General features: G+C 33.8%; 1 protein-coding gene across 2 annotated transcripts in view; it reads right to left on the reverse strand.

Annotated features, from left to right (window-relative positions):
• ATF7IP (activating transcription factor 7 interacting protein) overlaps positions 1–20,626 on the reverse strand; it is a 114,747-nt gene that overhangs the window by 30,489 nt on the left and 63,632 nt on the right. For both annotated transcript variants that reach the window (XM_082634585.1, XM_082634584.1), the window contains exons 4-6: positions 17,751–17,896; positions 16,170–16,307; positions 5,954–6,019 (exon numbers count right to left, since the gene is read on the reverse strand). In XM_082634585.1, coding sequence (XP_082490711.1) covers positions 5,954–6,019; positions 16,170–16,307; positions 17,751–17,896 — 350 coding nt within the window. The remainder of the gene's footprint in view (positions 1–5,953; positions 6,020–16,169; positions 16,308–17,750; positions 17,897–20,626) is intronic.

Genomic DNA, 20,626 nt, shown 5'->3' on the forward strand with positions numbered 1-20,626 from the left:
TGAAACAGGAGGCATTATAACTGATGTCACGGAAAGAGAAGGATCGTAAGACACTACTGTGGCAACAAATTAGATAATCTAGAAAAAATGGATAAATTCCTAGAAATATGCAACCTACTAAGACCGAATCAAGAAGAAATTAACTTGAACAGACCTAAACAAGTAAAGAGATTGAATCAGTAATCAAAAACATCCTAACAACCAAAAAAGTCAAGTACCAGATGGCTTCACTGGAGAATTTACCAGACATTTAAAGAAAATCAACAACAGCCCTTCTCAACTCTTCCAAAAAATTGAAGTGGAGGGAACACTCCCAAACTCAATTTATGAGGCCCACATTATCCAGATACCAAAGCCAAAGACACCAAAATGAAAGAAAATGACAGGCTAATATCCCTGATAAACATATATATATATAAATTCTCAACAAAATGCTAGCAAGTAAAATTCATCAGCACATTAAAAAGAATTACACAACATGGCCAAGTAGGATTTATCCCTGGAATACAAGGATAGCTCAGCATATGAAAAACAATCAACGTAATACTCCACATTAAAAGAATAAAGGGGAAAAAAAACCCCACATGATCTTCTCAATTGTTGCAGAAAAAGCATTTGACAAAATTCAACACCTCTCATGATAAAAACACTCGACAAGTTAGGAAACTACCTCAATATTAAAAAGACCATATGTCAAAAGCCCATAGCTAATATCATACTCAATGGTGAATAACTGAAAGCTTTCCCCCTAAGATAAGGAACAAGGTAAGTTGGCCCACTCTCACCAATTTCTTCAACATGGCACTGGAAGGGCCTCACAAGAGCAATTAAGCAAGAAAAGTAAATAAAAGGCAGCCAAATTGAAAGGAGTAAAAGTATCACTGTTCACAGACAACATCTTATATTTAGATAACCCTAAAGAGGCCACACACACACGAAAAAGTCTGAACTAATAAATGAATTCACCAATGCTACAGGATAGAAAATCAACATGAAAAATCACATGTGGAATCTAAAAACTAAGACAAACTAGTGAATGTAACAAAAAAGAAACAGACTCATAGATATAGAGAACAAACTAGTGGATACCAGTGAGGAGAGGAAAGGGGAGAGGGGCAAGATAGGGATAGGAGATTAAAAGGCACAAACTATTATGTATAAAATAAATAAGCTACAAGGATATATTGTACAGCTCAGGGAATATAGCCAATATTTCATAACAACTATAAAGGGAGTATAACTTTTAAAAATTGTGAATCACTATGTTGTACACCTGAGATTTATATAATATTGTAAATCAACTATACCTCAATAACAAAAAAGAAATCCAATGTACGTCTATATACAAACAATGAGCAATCTGAGAAAGAAATTAAGACAATAATCCCATTACAATATCACTAGAAAGAATAAAATATTTAGGAGCAAACTTAACCAAGACAGTAAAAGACCTTTACACTGAAAACTACAAAACCCTGTTGAAAGAAATAAAAGACACAAATAAATGGAAAGACATATTCATGGGGACTGAAAGACTTAATATTGTTTAAATGTCCATCCTATCCAAAGCGGTCAAAGGTTTCAATGCAATCCCAACCAAAATCCCTGTCATTTTTTGCAGAAGTAGGAAAAAGCATCCTAAAATTCATATGGAATCAAGAAACCCTGAATTGCCAAAACAATCTGAAAAAACAATGCTGAAGGCTTCATACCTCCTGATTTTAAAAGCTACAGTAATCAAAACAGTTTGGTGCTGGAACACAGACAGACACATAGACCTGTGAAACAGAATAGAGATCCCAGAAATAATCTCTTATGTATACACTCAAATGATGTTCTACAAGGGTGCCAAGGTTACACAATGGGGAAATGACAGTCTTTTAACAAATGGTGTGAAAACTGGATATCCAAATGCAAAAGAATGAAGTCAGACCATTAAACCATACACAAGAATTTATTCCAAATGGATTAAAGGCCTAAATGTAAAACCTAAGACTATGAAATTCCTAAGAGAAAGCATAGGGGGAAGCTTCATGACAGTGGATTTGGCAATGATTTCTTGGATCAAAGCAAAGGCAACAAAAGCATAAAAAGACAAAGGAGATTACATCAAACAAAATTTTCTGCACATGAAAGGAAACAATCAACAGAGTGAAAAGGAAACCTATGGAATGGGACAAAAAAAAAAAAAAAAAAACTGTGAATCATGTATCTGGTAAGGCATTAATATCCAGAACATATAAAGAACTCCTACAACTTAACAACTAAGATACAAGTAACCAGATTTTAAAATGGCCGAAGGCCCTGAATAAACATTTCTCCAAAGAAAATATGCAAAATGACCAACAAGCATATGAAAAGATGCTCAGCATCACTAATGAGAGAAATGCAAATCAAAACCACATTGAGATACAGCCTCATATCCATTAGGGTGGTCACTAACACAAAACAGAAAAAAACAAGTGTTGGCAAGAATATACAGAAATTGGAACCCTTGTGTCCTGCTGATGGGAATGTAAAATGGTGTGGCTGCTAAAGAAAAGTCTGGAGGCTCCTCAAAAAAATAATCACAGAATTACCATATGACCCAGCAATTGCACTTCTGGGTGTATATATATAAAAGGCTTTGATCTCAAAGAGGTCACACCAATGTTCATTGCAGCATTATTCATAAGAGCCAGGAGTTGAAAGCAGCCCAAATATCCATCAATAAATAAATGGATAAAGAAAATGTGGTATATACATACAATGGAGTATTATTCAGCCTTAAAAAAGGAAATCCTGTCACATGCTGTAACACAGATGAAACTTGAGGACATAATGTTTTGTGAAATAAGGTAGTCACAAAACAACAAATACTGTATGACTGCACTTATGAGATATCTAGAGTAGTCAAAATCATGGAAACAAAGTAGAACAATAGTTTCCAGGGGTTAAAGGGGAGGGGAAATGGGAGTTGTTCTATGGGTACAGTTTCAGTTTTGCAAGATGAAAAATTTCTAGAGATCTGTTACACAACAATGTTAACACAGGTAACACTACTGAGTTGTAGAGTTAAAAATGGTAAATTTTATGTTAACTATTTCTATCATAATTAAAGTAAAAAGAATTTAAAATATTTTTTAATAAAAAAATTGAAATGTAGGATTTAGATTCAATCTAAAATTTGTTTGAGAATCAATTATAAGTCATTGATTTTCATAGATAAAGGATGAGAAATATCTTGATATTTATTTTACAGTAAAAAACTAGAAAGGATGAAAGTTAAAGATATCACTAATAGAGCAGTAAAATGGATTAGATTATGCGTGTGGTCTTAATAGCAAACTGTCTATGAGGATTTTCTATTCTTTCAGAAATTAACAGAAAATGTTTTAAGACAAACCTGAACAGTGGGATTCACTATTAACTGGTTAATATCAAAGGACCAAGGAACAAATCTAAATAGAAGAAAAGCATCTGAAGTGTCATTGTTTGTTTAGTTATTTTCATAAGGGGGATAAAGTTCTAAACATTCTTTCTATATGTCTTATTTTTAAAACAGCAAGACACAGATGTAAAAGTACAGTGGATACCATAATTAAAGGGAATTAAACATGAAAGCACAAAATCTTTGAAATTTCTACAAATCTCTCTCACAAGAAGAAACATTAACAAGAATGAGTTAGAAAGATGTCCAAGTTTTGAAATTTTAAATTGGCCTTATTCACAAACTAAAGAAGGAAGAAACAAAATTTGAAAAACGGAATACTACACCTTAAAATTTCCTTCAAGTGCCACACATACTAACTGCCCAAATTAATCTTTTCCAATCTTTAGGAATTACACAGTATTTGTCCTTGTTTCCATACCAGTTGTAGCCCTTCAAGACAAACTTTTCAGGGATTGTAATATTTTCATTTTTATTCCTTAAGGTCTCTGCCTATCTTCTTTAACTAAACAAACAAGACTTGGAAAGTAGTTTTGAGAACAAATTTGATATGCACAAACACTGGAAAAGTACACGGTGGGCAGCACTGCTTAGTTCAGACACAGGATGAAAGGAAAAAATGGAAATTCATATTGCGCAAAACAATGGAAAAATTTCAAACCCCTATATTTGGCTGAAGCATAGCAAATAAAGGTTAAACAAAGATTTATACCAATTTTCTAATATAAGAAATAAAACAGCTTAGTTTTTATACTGTGACAAAAAAACAAAGCTGAGAAAGTGGAGTTTAAAATCAGAGAATTAATTACATCATTGAAGAGGACCATAATTAAAAAATCTTTGGCTGTGGCCAAATGAGGGTTTGATGAGACTAGCCTGTGTAAACAAAGATAAAAACTATCAGTTGTTCAAGAAAAGAGAGAAATCAGAGCTTAAAAGGTTTAGTTAAAAGAATACAGAGATGCAGAACAGATTAGTAGTTGCCAGGGTACAGGGAGTGAGGGTAGGATTAAAGCAAGGTTGAAACTATAAAAGAACAGCATGAGGGAGTCCCTTTATGGTGAGGGAACAGTTCTGTATCTTGACAGTGGTGGCAGGTTATATAAATCTATACATGAGATCAAACTGCGTAGAAACACACACACACAATTAATTCGTGTAAAAGCTGGTGGAAACTGGTATGGTCTACAAAACTATTTAGTAGAATTGTACCAATTTCTTGGTTTTGATATTGTACTACAATTATAGAAGATTTCACCATTGGGGGAAGCTGAGTGAAGGGTTCATAGGAGTCTACGTATTATTGTTGCAACTTCCTGTGTATCTATCATTATTTCAAAATAAATTTTGTTTTAAAAAGTCAAGTAAAGAAGATATGAAAATGATTCAAGACAGAAAAATCCTACAGTAATAATGACTACTACTGAAATAATTATTATTGGCAATTACTATGTCCCAGGCAATGGAGATATCAAGACACAAAGAAATGTAACTTGCTCAAATGATTAAAAAAAAAAAAAAAAAAGAAGAGGAGGAAAAGAAATTCAACTAAAAACAATACTGCAATGTACAAGTGCTATACTAAAAATACATATTACTGAATAACTAAGGAAACAACAAAAGCAAAAGTGTGACTACAGACTACAGTTTGTGTGCTATGCTATGACACTTGGACTAAACCACATGGGGGAAAAAAGGAAGAGGAGAACCAGGCTACTTGAGGCAGTGTATACTAAAACATTTTGGAGGAAATAATAGTCTAGACTAGGACACTGGCAAGTACAGGCATACCTTGTTTTATTGCACTTCGCAGATACTGCATTTTTTACAAATTGAAGGTTTATGGCAACGTGAGTCAAGCAAGTCTACAGGTACCATTTTTCCAACAGTATTTCCTCACTTTGCGTCTCTGTGTCACACTTTTTGGTAATTCTTGCAATACTTCAATATTTTATATTATTATTATATTGCTATGGTGATCTGTGATCAGTGATCTTTGACGTTACTGTCATTGTTTTTTGTTTTGTATTTCTTAATTAGGTATGTACATTGTTTTTTTAGACACAATGCCATTGCTCACTTAATAGACTATAGTGTAGTGTAAACATAACTTTTATTTTAATGAAAAAATGTTCTACAAATTTGTGACTCGCTTTATTGCAATAATCGTTTTACTGCAGTGATCTGGAACTGAACCTGCAATATCTCCAAGGCATGCCTGTATGTAAAAAGAGAAACATGGTAAGGCAAATCCCCAAAACATAATTTTAAAGATGGATAGAAAATACAATTTCAAGAATGCCTTATATAAATAGATTAATATGTACTGATGTATGAAAACAGTGAGGATTAGAAACAGTTAATAATTAGTTCTAGAGTAGCAGCTCTGGAAACAACATGCAGGAAGTGCACAGTATGAAAGCAAATTTCAGACCTGTAATAAAGAGTTTCCTCCTAAATCAGCACTTCCTAATATTACCACTTAAGGCTAAATATTAATTATGCAAGAATAGAAATTCTTACTTCTTGTCTTTTCTTAAGATCTTCTTTGGCTGCTCCAAAGCGTTTGGTTAACCTGGCTATCTTGGCCTAAAAAGAGCAAAAACGAGACGGAAATCAAATAGCATTATAGTATTAAAAAGGAACCCATACATACATAACAAGAAACCCACAGGTAATAGGATCCTCAGAAGATAGCTAACAGCAAAGAAAATAAGGCAAGCTGACTGTAAAACATATATGTGAAAAATACAGAAAATCATAACAAAAACGTAAACACTCTTAATTTTGTAAGATTGGCTTTTTTCCTCCTTGAACTGTGGATGTTTGCTCACAAACCAGTATATTTCTGAAAATGTGTGCTTGCATTTGTTATTTTTTAACAGTTGTAACCACACTTAATTTTCTTACTGAGAAGAGTATAGTAAGCATAACTATAAATCCCTTACTGATAGTACATATGAGTATATGTATAATATATTGAATCATTAGTTATACAGTCTCTTTCCTACTGGATGTGTTCAATTGTTTCTTAACTAACTGCTGTAGTCAAATAACATGCAATTAATACTTTTGTTCTTTCAGATTACTTACTTCAGCTACATTCACAGAGGTGGAATTCCTGAGACAGAGTATATTTTTAAGGCTCCTATCTAAATGCTTTTCAGACAGGCTTTGTTAATTTACACTTTCAATAGCAATGTATATAAATGTTCACATGATATTACTCTTTGAAGTATTTAATTTCATATTGTGTTAACCTTTAAAAAACTGACAAAAATGTTACCTTCTTAGTGTTAACGTTTGTCAGTGAGATTATTTTATTAATCATTTGTACTGCTTATTAAACACTGCCTGATCACATATTTTGCCCACATACATATTCATAAACATTTAATACCAGAGGCAGAAAGGAAAAAAATAGAAAAATTACCCCATCACCACATGAATATTTTCTCTGTATTTATTCCCTTTAAGTCTTTTACTAAGGCATGGCTATGATACTCAATTGGTTTTCCTTGTGGCTGCTGCTGTCATTTCATGATAAATATATTTTTAAGAATTTGAAACTTCTGAGTGCGTTCATGAGGCCTGCCTAAGGAAGTGTTCTTCCAGATAATTTCAATTAGCCAATACAATCATATCATAAAAAGAAAATATTATTTACTTTTAAAACCTTTTTTCCCAAAATAGTCACTTCTAAAGGAGACCCCAAAACTTAAAAAGTATTCAAGTCCACCGATATGGGCTAGGCAATCAATTACCTATGACTCCCAAGGTGAAGATTTTCCTCAGGACTTAATTATTTATGCATATGATTAATACCCAAGGACATGTACAGCACAATTTTTAAAATTCTTAATATGGATTTACCTTCCTGTAACTAAAATATTTAAAGTAATTTTTTCAAGAAAGGTATATAAGAAAGTGTTTTCTGTACTCCAACTTATACAAGAGTGTCTTTCATTTTTTCTTTTGGCAGGCTATCTGGTAGGTATTCTATAAATTGCATAATATGTATAGTATTATTATTTGCCCTTAAAAATGAAAACAAATTTAAAACATTATTTTGTCTATGTTATATATGAGGAAAGGTCTAGAAGAATAAACACCAAAGCTAATGGTGGTTACCTCTAGAGGCTATGATTGGCAGGCAGTGTAAAGAGAGCTTCAATTTCATGTCATATACATCTACAGTATTCAAATATTTCTTTAAAAAATTTTTTTATCACTTCAAAATTTAAACTACTGGCAGAGGAAAAACATAACAAAATTTAGACACAGACATGCTTTCTTCTGCCATTTAATATTATAAAAAAGAAATCAAAGAGCAGAGTTTTTGTGTTGTTTTAATCTAGAGAAACTACAATTTTTTAATTATAATTCAAAATATCTGTCATAATATGTCTAAGATTGGGTCTCTTTTTCTGGCAAGTATTCTGTGAGATCTTTTAAAAACTCTATAAACAAGTCTTTTTTTAGTGAAGGAAGGTAATATTCTATTACTATATCTTTGATTACTACTACTATTTCATTTGCTCTTGATTTCTTAGGCATATCTATCATTTCTTGTATAATGGCACAATGGTATCTGTTTAAATAAAAGTTGCATAAATTGTTGGGATTCAGACACACTGGGGCCTTGTTTAGCAAGCTATGCAAACCAAGAATTTCTTTGTTATGTACCAAGGAATATCTCAGGAAATAATTCTGTGTGGGAAAAAAAAAGGAATCCTATATCGTTTGCCTAATAACAAATATTAGCACTCAAAAAAGCTAGTGAATAAACAGACACATGGTATTCATTATTCAAAACTCTCTCTTGGATTAGGCAGCCACAGATTTACTCATTGAGGGAGGCGAGTGGGAGGAGAGACTGAAAGAAAAAACTGAAAAAGCTATTTTCAGTTAAAACTACTTAAAATGGCATTTTATAAATCATAACCAGTGGAACAGTGGATTCCAGAGTGTGTTGACAGCTTTTCCATAAAAAATCCAGTTGAAATTTTGAGTATCCTGAATTTGCATAGTGATTTGAGAGGAATCAAGTCTTCCTATCCAGGAACATGGTATATCACTGTTGACTCATGTTTTCTTTTTCTGTCCGTTTTCTTCATAATGGTCTTGAAATTTTGTTTTTCGGTTTATTCTTAAGTATTTTCTTATTTTTAAATGTCTACCGTATGTGAAACTGTTTTCTCATTACAATTTCCCACTGGTTGTTGCTGATGTACAGCAAGGCTACTAGAATGTTTTCCTTTTATCGGTTAGTTGCTAAGCATTACAGTTTATCATTTACCATTATTACTCCTCATTCCTTTTTCCTGTTTTATTTTATTGCCCTGTCACCAAAGTTCTAAATAGCAGCACAGATAAGGCATCCTTGTCCTATTCTCAACTCTAATGGAAATATTTCCAAAGATCCACTATTAAATACGATATTTATAACAGGTTTCTGATAATCTTTATGAGATTTAAGGTACTTCCCTCCTATTTTTTCCAACAGCTGGTCAGTTTTAGCAAATCCTCCTTGTTTGGTATCTACTGAGATGATCACACAATTTACATCCTTCTTCTGTTAGTACAGTGAAATATAATGGTTAATATTGAACCAGCCTTACATTCATGAGAAACCAATGCTGGAAAATAAAACTGGCCTATATTTGTTCTTTTCTTATGCCACAGAATTCCACAGTTGGGTGTGTTTCATAAAATGAGGCCTCATCTTTTCCTATACTCTGGAAGTGTTTATATGAGGAGTGAATTACCTGTTCCTCAAATGTTTGTCAGAATTTTCTGGCAAGGCTTTTGGGGCCTAATGATTTATTCTGAAACAGATTTTCACTACAAGTGACTACAATTTTAACAGAGTTCCTCATAATTTTCAGCTTTCTACTTTCTTCTTAGATAAAATGAACTTCATAGGTATACGGTTGTATATAATAATGTTCTCTTACTTAAAGAATCTCCTCTAGATCTTTATTTCTTGCCTTTTTGAATCCTTATACAGTTTATTTGTACTTCTATTTGTAGATCAAAAATGTATCTACTTTTAAGGCTTTTCAATAAGCTTTTGTCTTTATTGCTCAATCTTCAAAAAGGGTCGGCTTTTTTGATATTTCTATTAACTCTTTCCTCCTTCTCTGGGTTTTAGTTTGTTATTGCTATTTTTCCCTAGCAAAGGAGATGCACATATAATGCTTTTTTATTTTTCTGTTTGTTAGTAATAAATTAAAGTTATAAATTTCCCTTTGAATACTGCATCAGCTTTAACTTACAAGTTTTAATATGTAATGTATTATTATAGTTCTGACCTAAAGAGTTGAGAATGTCCATTTTTAAATTCCTCTTTGTAATTATCTGGAGGTATGTTTTGGGGGAAGGTACCATCTGGGAGAGGAGAAAAGCTAAATATCTGTTGATAATTTCTAATTTTATTACATAGTTACTACTGAATCCACAACAAATGATGGTGGTTAGCAGTTTAAGATGTTCTTAGAAATCACTACATTTCTAATGTGACAATGCATTAAAGATATATAAACCTAAAAATTATATATTTTCCTACTTAAAAAATAACAAAATTTGTGGACATAAGTGTTTGGGTTTACCTTACAATTTGACATCTCTGAAAAAGTGAAAATACATAAAACATTTTCAAGATTCAGAAAGCAACAATCCCTAAACTAACACAGAAAATAATTATATAATGAATTCTCCATATATTCCAATGTTGACAATTTTTTCAGCTCTTATAAAATATGTTTAGTACACAGAAAATAAGCTAATAATTACAAACAGGCTTTATGGACAAAAGTCATAACACACAGTGAACTATTATTTAAAACTTAAAAATACCTTTAATCAAGAACTAGTCCACTGAAAAAATACATAAGAATGGCAACTAATTTGAAAATCCATAAAAATCTAACTTCCTTTATCTATAGAGAAATTTATATATTAAAAATTATAGCAGAATAGAGACCTTCCTGAGTTCCTTCTAGAGATAAAGTCCACAGTACTCAATTCTATCCTCTTACCACAGTTTTTAATGTATGGTAAATTTTTATACTTATGGCAAAGGATCACAAGTCCTTTAAAAGTCTACTTTTTTGTAACTGCAGAGTTAAAAAAAAGCCACTAATACTAAAATTAATACTATTAAATTATGTATTCCTTAAAGCAAAATACCTACTAAGCCACTGGTGATTATTTGCTTTCAATTGTGTTTTGACTTTGAATGCTATAAAACTCATACTGGATTCTGCCAAAGGAAGTCAGGTATAATAAATGAATATATATGCATATCAGGAAGACGTACTCATCTACTGCTATGATATGAGATACAGAAGTACTATATACACACTGCAATATTTTCAAATAGTTTACTGTCAGCTCTACCTAAAAAATAGTATTTAACAAAATACATAATTATTTGCTGACGCATATGATAAAGTAGGCTTTAAGTTGAAGAACTTGAAAACAATAATTATTAAAATATTGAAAGAGTAAGTGACATCACCAAAAATGCCTGAGTGAGGAACTTCAGGGTTGTCTCTTCCCCAAAGCAACTAATTAGCTTGCAAGCATTGTTAGAATCAACTTTTGGAATCTACTCAAAAACTTACAATAGCTAAGAGAAGACTTAGGGAATAATAAAGCTGCACTTTGCAGTATGACAACAGCACTGTAGGGTCTTTTAAAATTGTCCTTTATGATTCCCCACACCCAGATCAGCAGCAGCTTTAAGGATGACAGCTGGGATACCTGGAGCAAGTTATGAGTGCCACAGGAAGCAATATGCACCTTATTTTCTCTAGTAACTCCCTCAAGAACCAGCACAAAGCCTGGCCTTTGATTCACCCAAGTCTGAGTAATTCCCAAGGCTGGGGCAGCATTCCAGACAGATTTTCCCGAAAAGATTTAAAGGTGCTGGTATTGGCACAGCAGCTTGAGGACAAAGAATATAAAGAAAAGCCTGGGATGGAGAAGGGCAGAAAAAAGACAGACAGCAAAAGGGGCTTTAAAAGCTGTCACCCATGTCAGGAAATTGAGAAGAATATCTGAATGCCCAGGGCAGAATGCATGCTCAAAAATGGGCTGAAAAGACCCTAAGCTTTCACCTCTGACTGGCTTTCAGAGTCTGTGCAAGCAGGAAGGAAAGGATAAGGCAAGTCTGATAAAGCAGGTTGTAAATGGCCTAGATTAAGTGTGGAAGGAGTGCTCCAACACAGCCAATCTGCAAAGACTTGGGAGAGTAATATTTTTCCTTCTTTAGGCTCCAGGCGTTTAAGGTAACTGTCAAAACACAAGCTGACCACTAAGCTAATAAAACACAGACTTTAGTGGTCACACACAATAATGAATACATACTTTCTAAAAATAGTTGAGAAAACTCACTAAGCAAGCAAACAACAAACCACAACAAGCAGCAACAACAAACCCTGGACAGGAGGGGAAAACCTGATTTTCTGAACTGCCACATTACAATATTCAAAATATCCAGTTTTCAACAGTAACAACAAAAAAAATAGGAGGTATACAAAGAAATAAGTATGGTTTATTCACAGAAAAAAAAAGAATTAACAGAAATATAGGTCAGGCATAGGACTTACTAGACAAAGACTTTAAACAGATGGTTTTAAATCTATTCAAAGAGCTAAAGGACACAACAGAAAAAGAACTTAAAAAAAAAAAAAGGAAAATAATGTCTCACCAAATAGAGAATATCAATAAAGAGACAGACATTATATAAAGAAAACAAATATAAATTCTGGAGCTGAAAGTACAATAACTGAAATTAAGAAATTCACCAGAGAGTTTCAACAGATCTGAGCAGGACAGGGCTGTAAAGGAACAGTTTTGTATACTATTGAAGATAAGTAGGTATTAATTCAAGATGTTAAGTGTAATCCCCAGAGTAATCACTAAGGAAAAAGCTAAGAAATTTACAGAAAGAGAAAGACAAAGAGAATCAAAATGGTTCACTAGAAAAAAATCAATCACAGAAGAAGGCAGTAATGTAGGAATTAAGGGGGAAAAAGGTGGAAGACAAATAAAATGGCAGGAGTAAGTCTTTCCTTATCTGTAACTAAGTTAAGTGTAAACAGATAAAAACTCTCCAATTAAAAGGCAGAGACTGGCAAACTGAATAATAAATCATGACCCAACTCTATGCTGTCTACAAGATTTCATCAAAATTTGAAACTTTTGTGAATTAAAGGATATTACCAAAAAAGGAAAGTGCAAAGAAAACTTACACAGTGGGTGAGAATAACAATCGTTATAAATCGTGTATTTCTAAGTGTTCAGTATCCAAAATATGTAAAGAACTCTTACAGCTCAACAACAGAAAGGCAAAACAAACAAAACAAAAAGAACTTGAATAAATATTTCTCTAAAGAAGATATGCACATGTTCAACAAACACAGGAAAAGATGTTCAACATCATTAGCCATTAGGAAAATGCAAACCAAAACCACAATAAAATACCACTTCACACCATTAGGATGTTATAATAATAATTTTAAAAATACACAGACAGTAACAAGTGTTGGCACGGATGTGGAGAAATGGAACCCTCACATTGCTGGTGGGGAGTAAAGTATAAAATGGAGTAGCTGACCTGGGAAAAAGTTGAATGTTCTTCAATAAATTAAACAAAGAATTACCATATGACCCACGATTCCATTCCTAGGTATATGCCCAAAAGATTTGAAAACAGGTATTCAAACAAATACTTGTATATGAATGTTCATAGCAGCATTATTTACAATATCCAAAAGGTGGAAACAACCCAAATGCCCATCAAATGTTCATCAGCCAAAGAATACATAAACAAAATGTGTGTGTGTGTGTGTGTATACACACAAGTTAACATCTTGAATTAATTCCTACTTATTTTCAATAGTACAGAAATATAAATATTACTTAGCTATGAAAAGGAATGTAGTATTGATACATGCTACAACATATATGAACCTTAAAACCATTATACTAAGAAAAACAGGCCAGACACCAAAAGTCACATATTGTATAATTCTGTTCACATGAAATATGCAGCACAGGTAACTCAGTGGAGACAGAGAGCAGATTCATGCTTCCAGAGGGACAGGGGGAGGGGGAAATGAGAAGTGACTGTTCAATGGGTAGGTTTTCTCCTGGATTGATGAAAATGTTTTGGAACCAGATAGAGATGATGATCATACAACAGTGTGTATGTACTAAATGCCACTGAAGTGTAAACTTTAAAATGATTGTTATCTGAATTTTACTTCCATAAACAAAGAAAGAGATGGGAACTAAATTGGGCCGAGTAAAATTTAAATAAATGGCATGGTAAGGGCAGATCATAAATGAATGGGAGAAGCAATATGAAGTCAGAGGCCTGAAATAAAAATACTATGGACATTAATACTCTGTAGGACAGTGAAGCAACTGGTGGGTATTAGGAAAAGTGGATCAAAATCTAGGAGATCCAAATTACAAATCGAAGGATGAATACAGATTTAAACTGGTACACAGTTGAGCAAACTGGACTATGCAGAAGAGAGTGAACAAGAAGTATTTTAGAAAGATGTGTACAATGCTTGAGAAGGACCAGCAAAGACTTAAAAAGCAGTACCAAAGTTATCATGTAAAAGGTTGTTACTATAATCAAGAAATTGGGTAATGATGGCCTTGCAGATAGAAGAAGCAAAAGTTAAGAGTTTTATAAGAAACAAAAAAAGTTGTAATTTGGCAACCCACTGTGCATATGTGAAGTGATAAAGAGGAATTAGTTTCCAAGAACTAAAAAAATTGTGAATAACAGGAACAACAGGAAGATATTCCGTGAAGATTTTTCTAAAAATTCAAGAATTGTGAGTAAGAGGAACAATGTGAAGGGGGACTTATTTGTGGAGAAGATGACTGGTTTGATGTTGGAAAGATTCAGATTCTGAGGCTACAAAGAAATATCCAAGTGCAAAGGTTTATTAAATGTTAGCTGCAAACTTGCATCTTAAGTAAGACTATAAGAGCCAAAATCTCAGGTTCTAGAAACACAAAACCATAGATGCAGCCATGGGAGTGATAACAAACAACGAATGAAATTACTTTCTTAAATCTTCAGACATTTTCAAGTTCTCATTCAAAATTCTTAACAGTACTGGTAAAATAAAGTTTAATGATGAGACAATGCTATCACTATATAAGGACCTGCTAAAGGTAAGAAACAGGACTAGTCGTGTCCTCAATGATACATTATGAAATTATTAATAATAAAGTCTTTGTAGTAAAGTCTCACTGTAAATAAAACTAACAATATGAAACCAAAAAAGTAACTTGTAGGCTGCCAAATATAATACCTAAATTCTAGTCATATTTGGTTGCAATTTGCTTTTAACTGTGAAGAAGCGACTTTATTTTCACAGACCACTTCTCCCTCATTTGTAAAAAAGGCTCTATAAGTGGTTTGCAAGTCAGCATCTGAGACTATGCTTATATGGAATGAATGTGCTGATAAAATTTTCCAGTTTCTTAGTCTTGGAGTAAAATGAATTGCTGCAGCATGCTACCGTGTGCTCATTTCAACTGATTAGAAGCCCTAGCACTACATGTTAACATACAGATGTATTTAATAAAAAATTAAAAGTAGTAATTATTAATATAGATTAACAAGCTAATATCTTTAAAAAATACGATGCATGGGAGAAGTGGATGAAAATAAAAAGAATCACAGCAAGTATTATTTAGTACCCATGACATTTTAGATGACGCCAGCCTTTCTTCACTGAATGAAGAAATATTTAAATGCACTAAGTTAGATTATTTCTGAAGCTCTGCTCTGCTGGGTTGAACTATGTATCTCAAAAGTATATGAAAGTCTGAACCCCAAGTATCTCAGAACATGACCTTATTTGGAAAGAGGGTCATCACAGAGGTAATTACAGCTGACTCTTGAACAACACAGATTTGAACTGGGTGGGTCCAATTATACATGGATTTTTTTTTCAATCAATATAGTACCTACATTTTTACTGTACAGATCTTTAAGTTAAGTGTGGGGAAAAGTTTGTGTTCAATTAGAGATCACCAGATGTGAAATCAAAAGAACTAGGGCTTGAGTTCCGATTCTATCTGAAGTGTTTCAGCTACTGCCTTGGGTGAGTCATTGATCAATTCCTTCATTTTTTGAAGCAGATACCAGTGTACAGATTTTCAACTGAAGGGGGTGGGGACAGCACCTCTAACCTTCACATTGTTCAAGAGTCAACTGTAGTTAAGATAAGGTCATACTGGAATAGGGTGGGTCCTAATCCAATATGACTAGTATCCTTGTAAAAAGGGAAAATTTGGAAACAAACATACAGATACAGCACTTTGTGAAGATGAAGCCAGAAATCAGGGTGATACTTCTACAAGACAAGGAATGCCAAAGACTGTCAGTAAACCATCTATAGCTAGAGTAGACGTAAGGAACAGATTCTTCCTCACAGCCCTCAGAACCAATCCTGACGACAGCTTAATCTTGGACTTTCAGCCTCCAAAACTATGAGACAATATGTTTCTGTTGTTTAAGCCATCCAGTTTATGGTACTTTTTGTTAATGGTAGCCCTAGCAAACTAATAGAGGCTCCTTTTATTTCTAATACTTAAAAGTTAAATATACTTTATTGCCAACTTCAAAAACATATCCCAGAAAGTAAGTTATAAAAATGATGACACACGGATATGCAATTCAAGTCACTGTACAAACCTGTAGTTCAGTTAAAACTGTTTTATGCCTCTTGTTACACTCAATCTTTTCCACTCGTGTTTTCAATTCTGCCAACGTCTTATCAAATACACCACACTGTAGCGCACACAATTTTTCTTCCAGCAACCACTGTACAACCTAAAAAAATACATATTCCTTTGTTATAGCAAAAAAAGAATTTCAAGCAAGCAGCAAACAGTAAATATTCTGAAGTACTAATAAGATAGTATTAATATATTAATTAAAAAAAACATACTGGCATCCATAACACAATGCTATCTGCTGAAATCCTCCACTTCTACATATATAATAGCTACTATAACACAATAAAGTGTACTAAAAATAGAAAATTTCCAGAGGGTGAAATTTTTAAAACATTTTGAAATTGAAGTTTTAATATTTTCTTCCCACACCCTCTACTGTGATTTAAAAGAAACCAGTTGAAGGTAAGGAGCAGGTTTTAAATTTTCTAATCTGTTACAGATGATATTTTTGTGAGACACTAAGAATGTCATTGCACTATGAAATGCCTATAAAACATTTCTAAATGCCTACTCACAATTTCCATATTTATCTCATTATGGATCCATAACAAACAGGACACAAGGTGCAACCCACAGACCATCCCCGAATTACACTGCTCTAGAGGAGTAAACCCTCAGTATATACAGAAGTATATTTCAAAATGCTTTCTCATAGCTATCTTCATATTTCTAATAGCTCTATAAGAAAGACTAAACAAGCATTATTATCACCATATGGTTAAAAGAAAAAAGACACTGGGAGAAAAAAAGCCCACTTTTGTACTGCCTCTCTGTTCCTTTCTCTAATGGGGATATTTATACTTTATCTGAGTAGAGGAACACTGGCCTAGATTTATAATTTTACCATTAAATCTATAAGACCTTGAAAAATTTTCACCTGAGTGTTCTATTCTTCTCTTAAAAAGGCATTTGTCATCAATATTTGTGAACACATCTTGAAAAATATATTAAATACTTTATATTTTCATTATATCTATCTCTAGTCTAACACATATAGGGGGAAGTTTCCAAAGTCTGTACTTTAAATATTCCCTTTCCCTAGTCATTCGAAAGCCTTGTGCATACCATTTTTAATACTAAGCCTAAGGTACATAACAAAGATTTTAGAACGTAGGGACTTACAGCCATGAAACCAGCTTATGATAAAAAGTATAAAAACTAAAATGTTAACATATAAGACTCTAATGTTTCCACTAGAATAAAGTTCAATATAGAACAAAAATAAAAGCTGAAAATTGGTATTCAGTTTTGTTACTAAAGCAAATAAGAAAAGAAACCATAATTTCTCTCCCATTTTGAAAATTACTACCATATCTAAAAAAACAAAACAAAACAAAATATTTAGCTTCAAAAGAGTCATAAGGAATTTTAGAATTAAATTATTAAGGGTAATAAGCTTAACCAATTTCTTCAAGTTCTTTCTTTCTATGAAAAAGCTGCATATGTCAGTAAAATACAGAGTCACGTCAAAAATCTAGAAGAATGAAGATGGTGGTGTTTTTTGTTTAATATGGCTTTAACTTATAATCTCTAACACCTTTTGTAGCTTCTGGTTTATATCTCCTTTGGCTGTAATCTTTACTTGAAACTCTGCCTCATATTCGTCTTCCATATATCGACGGCGTTTGGACTGTACATTGTCCATGTCCTCTGACTTAGAACGTTTTCTTCTAAAAAATTCACCTGAGAAGAAAAAGCATAATGACCAGTCAGCTGTTTTTATTACAGATAGACCTTAATGCCTCTTCTCCATCCTCAGGAAAACATTATTTCTAGCTATCAAAATAGCACTCTCAATAAATTATTTTATGAATTGTTTTTGTGATCAGAAAAGTAAATAGATAGCTTTTACCTTAAACTTGAAATGATTTTCAATATGCTAAATAAGAACCTCTGAACACTAAATAAGTAAACGTACAAACAACATGAACAAAGAACATTTTTTCCTTGAAATCTTCGTATTAAGATGGAAGCTCAACTAACAATATGGGGTGAGAAGAAATCATCTCAAATTCATTCCTTTCACTAAATTCTCTAGTGTATGTGAATTCTCTGACAAAATACAGTATTCATTCATAAGTCACAGATTTCTCAGTATTTATTCTCACATCACATGCTTCTACTAACTGTGCATAGCTTTAATTATTTAATTCTTCATCCTCAGTAAATTTTCTTCCTCAGTAAGTTTAGGAAAAATTCTTCCTTAATCACCAGCCTTAGGAAAATAGTATTAGTTATTGTTAACATATCCTAATAAATTTCAATTATATAAAAATAATAAAATTAATGTCATTATAAAGGTAAATTTGGTAAAGAATAGATGTTCAAAGACCTTCACTTAGAAAATTTCTGTTTCAAACACTGGTAACACTTATGAGATCATAACATATTTTATATGGTGTCTTTTTCAATATAGAAACAGGGAAATATTAAAATATTAAAATCTCCACACTATCTATGAGCCTATTATTAAAATCCAATTCTATTCTACGATTTCCCTTGTATCATAACTTATGTAGTCACAGAGAGATAAGGTCAAGATGGCAGAGTAGAAGGAGGTATGCTCATCCCTTCTTACAAGAACACTAGAATCACAACTAACTGCAGAGCAACCATTGACAAAGAAACACTTGAACCTACCAAAAAAAGATACCTACATCCAAAGACAAAGGGGAAGCTGTGGCGAGACAATAGGAGGGGCACAATCGTGATAGAATCAAGTCCCATATCCACCAGGTGGACGACCCACACACTGGAGAACAACCGTACCACAGTTCTCCCACTGGAGTGAAAGTTCTGAGCCCCATGTCAAGCTTCCCAACCTGGGGGTCTAGCAACGGGAAGAGGAGGCCCCAAAGGGTCTGGCTTTGAGGGCCAGCGGGATTTAATTGCAGGATCTCCACAGGACTGGGGGAACCAGAAACTCCACTCTTGGAGGGCACACAGAGGGTCTTGTGCACATCAGGACCCAAGAGAAAAGATCAGTGATCCCACAGGAGACTGGGCCAGACCTGCCTGCTAGCACTGGAGGGTCTCCTGCAGAGGTGGGGAGTGGCAGTGGCTCACTGCAGGGACAGACACACTGGCAACAGCAGTTTTGGGAAGCACTCATTGGCATGAGCCCTCTCAGAGGCACCATTAGCCCCACCAAACTGCCTGTAGGCTCCAGTGCTGGGTCACCTCAGGCCAAACAACCAACAGGAAAGGAACACAGCCCCACCCATCAGCAGAGAAGCAGATTAAAGTTTTACTGAACTCTGCCCACCAGAGAGACACAACCCAGCCCTACCCACCACCAGCCCCTCCCATCAGGAAGCCTGCACAAGCCTCTAAGATAGCCTCATCTACCAGAGGGCAGACAGCAGAAGCAAGAAGAACCACAGTCCTGCAGCCTATGGAATGAAAACCACAATCACAGAAAGGTAGATGAAATGAAACGGCAGAGGATTATGTCCTAGATGAAGGAACAAGATAAAACCCCAGAAAAACAACTAACTGAAGTGGAGATAGGCAACCTTCTGGAAAAAGAATTCAGAATAATGATAGTGAAGATGATCAAGGACTTAAGGAAGAGAATGGAGGCAAGGATCGAGAAGATGCAAAAAATGTTTAACAAAGACCTATAAGAACTAAAGAAGAAACAAACAGAGATGAACAATACAATAACTGAAATGAAAAATACACTAGAAGGAATCAACAGCAGAATAACTGAGGCAGAAGAACAGATAAGTAACCTGGAAGACAGAATGGTGGAAATCACTGCCGTGGAACAGAATAAAGAAAAAAATAATAAAGAGAAATGAAGACAATCTAAGAGACCTCTAGGACAACATTAAACACACCAACATTCTCATTATAGGGATTCCAGGAGGAGAAGAGAGACAGAAAGGACCTGAGAAAATATTTGAAGAGATTATAATTGAAAACTTCCCCTAACATGGTAAAGAGTCACCCAAGTCCAAGAAGCATAGAGAGTCCAAGGCAGGATAAACCCAAAGAGGAACACACCAAGACACATGGTAATCGAATTGGAAAAAATTAAAGACAAAGGAAAAATATTAAAAGTAACAAGGGAAAAACAACAAATAACATACAAAGGAACTCCCATAAGGTTATCAGCTGATTTCGCAGCAGAAACCCTGCAGGCCAGAAGTGAGTGACATGATATATTTAAAGTGATGAAAGGGAAGAATCTACAATCAAGAATACTCTACCCAGCAAGGCTCTCATTCAGATTTGACAGAGAAATCAAAAGCTTTACAGAAAAGCAAAAGCTAAGAGAACTCCTCTAGGTGGGTAAGAGACCAGCAACATAAAACAACCTTCTACATATATAGACTGCTATATCAAAACCTCATGGGAACGGCAAACCTAAAAACTACAATAGGTACGCACTCAAAAAAGAAAAAGTGG

Source organism: Mesoplodon mirus (genome assembly GCF_964341445.2).
Source record: "Mesoplodon mirus genome assembly, chromosome: 11".
Classification (NCBI taxonomy): domain Eukaryota; kingdom Metazoa; phylum Chordata; class Mammalia; order Artiodactyla; family Ziphiidae; genus Mesoplodon; species Mesoplodon mirus.